Raw genomic sequence first — 6000 nt, 5'->3', positions numbered from 1 at the left:
TCTTATTATATGGGACATTATCTTTGTGAATGAAGATGGGACCTAAACCAAAATCCTCAAGGCAAGCACCCCTGTTCCAGAAGGTGATCTGTGGTTCTGCACTTCATGACTGGCTCTATTTAAAATAGGCGAAACTGAAAGTTCACGCCTATGTTGTGGCTAGGGTCCCTATGGAGTTGTGACTGGCAGGGGCAAAGAAGGGTGCCCCGTGAAGGTACTGTTCCCAGGCAGTTTTGGAGAGGAAAAGCCCTGTGCTACATGTCAACTGGGTGGGGGTGTGTGAGAGAGAGAGAGAGAGATTTGGCCTGAACTTTGCTCCTCCGCTGGCCTCTCTCTGGGGGGCCTGTGTGCTAAGGTCGGGATTGGGGGTTGCACAGCAAAGGAGGGCGGTTTGCTGGGCCCCAAGCCCCCCACACCTTGCTCAGCCTTGGGCATTGTTTGCACACCTCGTCCCTTCTGCTTCCGGAGGCAGCGCCGGGGATGATTTGCTGCAGATGACATCAGCTGTGGATGCTGGAACAGCGGCAGCAGCAACGCGCCGGGATGTGTCGGGTCCCCCCTCCTCCTCCCCGGGTCCCAGCCCTGCACCGTCTCGGTATAAAAGCGCCGCCGCCTCCCCGCCCGCCCTCACTCGCCTGCTGCCCGCAGCCAGGCACCACTCGGCAGCTCCGCGCCGAGGAGGGAGGCACCGCTGGAGATAATCCTTTCCCAGCCTCCCTGCCCCCACCCCGAGCAGCAGCAAGAGGAGGAGAGGGGCTGGCAGGATGGCGACCGTGGTGGTGGAAGCGGAGCCGGACCCGTCTTGTAGCATCCCCAACCCCGCGTCCCCCTCGCCCAGCCTCTCGCACCGCTTCCTCGACAGCAAATTCTACCTGCTGGTGGTCATCGGCGAGCTCGTGACCGAGGAGCACCTGAGGCGAGCCATCGGCAACATAGAGCGAGGTAAGCGGCCCGTCCCGCCCCCGGGAACAGCCCTGCTGCTGCGGGTGGGGGTGGCAGGCACGGGGACAACCACAGGTTGCACAGAAGTCCTTGCTGTTGTCTCCTCTCCCCCTTTTATCGGCCATAAATGCCCCCGGCTCGGCACCCGCCCTTGGCTCCTCACCGTCTGCCGCAGCGTCCGGCGCCAGGAGTCAAGATGTTGCCTTCACTAAACCACAAGGAAAAAAGAATCTGATGCAACCACTCCCTTTGCTCGGAGGGGGAAAATCCTCTGCTCCGAGCTGCAGCGCAGCGCCAACAGTTGGCAGCGGGGCTCGCCCAGCCCAACCCAGACAGGCTTCAGCCTCCTCGGCTGGCTGACACGCGCCTTGGAGGGGTCGGGAGGGTAGCCTGGGTTAGAACCGGCGGAGGGATGCAGCTGTGGTTCCTGAAGCGGTTTTGGTGGTTCAGTTTGGCGCCCGGGAGAGAGAATTTTCCTTTTAGCTCAAGGAGCGCCCCACCTTGCGTGACATCATTGCCCTTTTTTACCATTTCAGAAGGAAAACTGGGGAAAGCCAAACAGAAATCTCTGCCTGCTGGAGAGGGGGCTGCTTATTTTCTGCCCTTTTCCTTTACCCCCCTCGGACCTACAGCCTCCTAGGTGTCACTTCTCTATCGAGAATGTCCAGACATAAGGGACGGGGGACAAAGACTGCAGGAATCTGATCTTTGTGTTCAAGCCAATGCTAATCTAGTAGTGTAGGTGCAGTATCATGAGACATATACGACTATTAAGTCCATAAAGCAGCAACAGCAGCAGCGATGAAGGAGGGAGCTCCTTCTATATCGCACTGGCTTCCCCCGCACAAAGATCTGCAGTTGGCTTTTGCTGCACCCACACAGCCTGAGACACAAGGAAAGGAGAAGGTGAACGGGTGAGACAACAGACCTCTCCCTCCACTGCAACTGATCTCGAGCCGCTCCCCGCCCCCCAACTATTCTTGCTTCTCTGTGTCCCCCCCGCATTGTTACTGCGCTGTGTTAGTGGTTTTTTCTGCAGAGGTCGTTCCGGTCTTCTGCAGCAGCAGCAGCAATGCCTCCCTCGCTTTCTCTATTCCCCTCTTGGTGCTGCTGGAGTCTGTCTGCCCAGAGATACCGGCTCGTGGGCGTGGTGCAGTCCGCACTGCGGTCCCTATGGCAGCCCATAGCGGACAAAGGGCGTTCACATAGCCAAGAAAAAAAACATTTTAAACAGTTATTTTTTAAAAAACAAACTGGATTTCCTCACTGCAAAATAAAATCCAAGGGATTTGGGGAGTCGTAGTTCTGAATAGCAAGGAACCCCTGAGGAGGAACTCAGCTGCTTCTATTGTTTCCAACTTTCAGCAATAAGAATTTTTTTTTGCTTTAGAGAATTTTACAGAAATAGATTTTATAGGAGAAAAACAACAAAGATTTAAGTGATTAAAATTTAAATATCTGAACATTAACTCTCATAATCCTTACATTATCCAGCTACAGGCTGCTGCTATGACTCAGTATATTTGCTATATATTTTTTTTAAAAGTCACAACTCCATCAAAATATAAGTGAAAATCATGATTTTCTTAATCAATTCTTGATATTGTTTCCAAATAATAGATTTCAGTGAATTGGAAAATGCTTTGATTTCACAATATTGATATGCAGTACAAATAAAATCATTACTAGATGCCATAGTTTATTAAGCTACATTACTGATGGTTTTTGTAACAAATGTGTTTTGTTTTTTGGGCTGATGAGGATAGAGATTTCAAAAAATGTCCATTGTCAGAGAGAGATCTTTAAACAGTGAATTTGTTACCATTCCTGGTTTATAGGTGTGGTTCAGCAGTACAAATAGGACTTCAATTGTCTCTTTCTATTGTTGCTTCAAAACCCACCATTTGTTTTACTTCATTATTTTTTTCCAAATTTATTTTTTACTCTTTTCTGATTAAGGATTAGCTAGTCACAGCTAACCACTTTTAAAATTACCTTTTTTTATATTTATAGCTGCCATTGTCTTCTAGTGAAAACTGCTGATGGCTGTTGCTCTGCTCTGTAATTTAGAACCAGTTGGTCATTGTATTTTCCTAATTTTACCCAAGTTTTGATTGAGTTAAAGCTGTGTTGGCTGCATTTTTAAATCAAATTATTAATAATTAATAGAGCAAACGGATGTGTCTTCTGCCCTCAAGACATCTGATGTCATCCTTCCTCTGAAGAAATCCTCTTCAGGCTCTTGAAGCTTCTGCTGTGTAATTCCTGCTGTACAGTTTCCATTGCTGCCACCTAAACTCACAAAGCTTAGCATCTTTTAAAATTTTAGATATTTATAAGCAACCCTGTGGGCTGTCTACTCAAAATGTTGGATTAGAAGTCACCTCTCTCCTGCAGGTGGCAGATGATCTGATTAGGAATTCAACTACTGGAGATATCACTGATCTGATGTTCAGCTGCTTTGTTCTGGATTAACACACTGGGGGAGTCAGTAGCTGTATATTTGTGGACTAAATATGGGCTTGATGAATCTCTTATTTTCTGAGGAAAGCTGACTACTATCTGGAAAAAATATTCCATTCCATAACCATCCATTCTCAACAAGGCCTTCAAGAGTTCAGCGTCCCTGTTAATTCTTCTTCTTTGCTATCTTGTCTGGTATGTCTTTTGAGCATCATCATTGAAGATTGTGGATTCTTGTACTGTACTGAAGAGAAACAGAATCAGAGAAGATATTATCTGATAATTTACATCAGTGGTTTGATCTTATGCAGCCTGGATGATTGCAGATTTAGTTGCTTTAAATTTTATGAAGAGAGGGTTTCTTGTTTTGAGTTTGCCAACTGTATTTTTAAATTCCTGAAATATCTCTTTCTGTATAACTACTTGTTTTGAAATGTCAGTCTTCTAGTGGTCTAGGGTTGCCTTCTGATGTGCCAAAAAATGGCTTCAAGATCTATCCACAGACTAAGGCTTGTGGGTGTGCCCATTCTGCTGTATAATTAGTCCAGGGGCTAGCACCATCTGTATTTCTAATATCCCGGAAAGAAGTAATGATCCTAGTTCCATTGTACTTCCACTGACTACATGCATAACAATACATATACTTATCGTTATCACTTTTACTATTTGAAATATGGTGTTTATATCAGAAATGCTGAATCATGGACCTTCAAGTACAGAAAATGCTCTTTAAGATAAAGAAAATAATTACATACACCTCTACCCCAATATAATGTGACCCGATATAACATGAATTCGGATATAATATGGTAAAGCAGCGCTCCACGGGGGCGGGGCTGCATGCTCCAGCGGATCAAAGCAAGTTTGAGATAATGCGGTTTCACCTATAACGCGGTAAGATTTTTTTTGGCTCCCGAGGACAGCGGGATAGAGGTTTATCATTTTAAGCTTCCAACATTTTCTTGAATCTTCTGTTTTGCACATTGACAGGTTGAACAATCTGGCTCTGTTCCAGTATTGTATTGTAGAATCTCAGTCCAGGCATAAATCTACACTCTATACATTTGCATCAAAAGGATGTCCATGCACCGAATGATGGCAGGACAGACACTGTGTGCCTGCAACATCACTGAATCAACGTCTGTGTTGCTTAATAGGTCTACCAAATGCTTGTAGTCTATCTCTAAACAACACCATTGCTCATCACTCAGGGTTTGCTATTATAGGTCAATGAGCTGTTGTCTGGAGCTTGCCTGAGTTTAGGACTTGTTTAATCACCATTGTTTAGCTTCATGATCTATGGTCAGTGTACATTTACAAAAAGCATTTCTCTGATGTCCTACTTATCTGGATGATGCTTGATGCTGGGTATGATATCTTTAAGATTATTCTTGATTTGAAGTATTTGACACATGGAAACAGTTAAATATGAACACTGTTACTGTGGTGTATTTAATTCCCAAATTCATTCACCAAAAAATGCACTGCATGACCAAGAAGTTTCTAGCAAATGAAGATAGGAAGACTCTTAGCAGTGGGTGACCTCCGGTGCCTACATGCAAAGATGTTACAATTCAAGTACTGAGAGAGCCCCTCTATAGTTCAACTAAGTAATTTAGTTAGGGAATTATTTTAATAAACTATTATGAAATGTATGGAAAATTATATATTTCTAAAACTTGTATTTTAAAATTGTTTAAAAACTGCAGTTTATTAATAAAGTGACATACCCCAATATCAGGCACACTGATAGTCTGGCTGAAAAGCTGTCATAAAGACACTTATGAAAAATCATCAAAAGTAGCTACTCTCTATGTGCCTTCTGGACCTGCTGCAGAATGAGCATTCCTATGATGTCATTGATGGCACAAAGTAGCTATTGGATCAAAACAGCAAGCTAAGAGTTAAATCATCTCCTCCCCTGCAAAATCACATGGAAATGGGAGAAATAAACCTGTATTTCAACAGATTTGAAGCTGCCGGAAGCATTAGATGGATTTTCTCTCTATAGCAAAGGCCTCTGGAGTGGGCAGGGGGCAAGGCCCTTGAAATGCAGATCCTCAAACTTGTATGGGGAATCCAGTCATCAGACCTAATGATCTCAGGCGAACCATGCAGAGTGCTGAACTCTCTCTGTGACTTCTTTCTTTTCATCCCTACCATCCAGTCAGGCTAGAACTAGGGTTTCTTTTTTCCCCCTTGAGGGAGAAGAAAGTGGGAAATAGTGCTGCTAGTTTGAGCATTAACTCCTAAGTCATGTTGGAATTTCCAGAAGAAATGCCAGGGGATGGTACCATATTGAGTGGCTGCCCTCACCCTTACTCTAGCTCCTCCAACTGGGTCCTCCCTCCCCAACTACTGCAGAGCTCCAACTTCACAGTTGCATGACAGGACATGTACAGAAAAGCCAGAGAGACAATTCAGCTTATGGGAATGGGAAGAGGAAGATACCATTATAGACTCTGCTCCTTTCCCTCTACCCATCCACTTGCCATCCAGCTTGGCTAGTTTGTGCTTGTCTAATCACCACACCCCAGCAGAAGAGGATGAACGTTTAAATTTATTTTCAGAGTGGTGCGAGTACCTGTACCTTAT

The 6000-nt window shown here is 45.1% G+C and overlaps 1 protein-coding gene across 1 annotated transcript in view; it reads left to right on the top strand.

Moving 5' to 3' along the window:
- The first annotated feature begins 493 nt into the window (after positions 1-493).
- MAP1B (microtubule associated protein 1B) overlaps positions 494-6000 on the top strand; it is a 108186-nt gene continuing 102679 nt past the window's right edge. The window contains exon 1 of the mRNA XM_039543857.1: positions 494-942. Coding sequence (XP_039399791.1) covers positions 765-942 — 178 coding nt within the window. The 5' untranslated portion in view covers positions 494-764. The remainder of the gene's footprint in view (positions 943-6000) is intronic.

The sequence above is a fragment of the Mauremys reevesii genome, linkage group 6 (assembly GCF_016161935.1).
Source record: "Mauremys reevesii isolate NIE-2019 linkage group 6, ASM1616193v1, whole genome shotgun sequence".
Classification (NCBI taxonomy): domain Eukaryota; kingdom Metazoa; phylum Chordata; order Testudines; family Geoemydidae; genus Mauremys; species Mauremys reevesii.
Note: the sequence above shows the minus strand (reverse complement) of the source record. Positions and strands in the feature narration are given on the sequence as shown.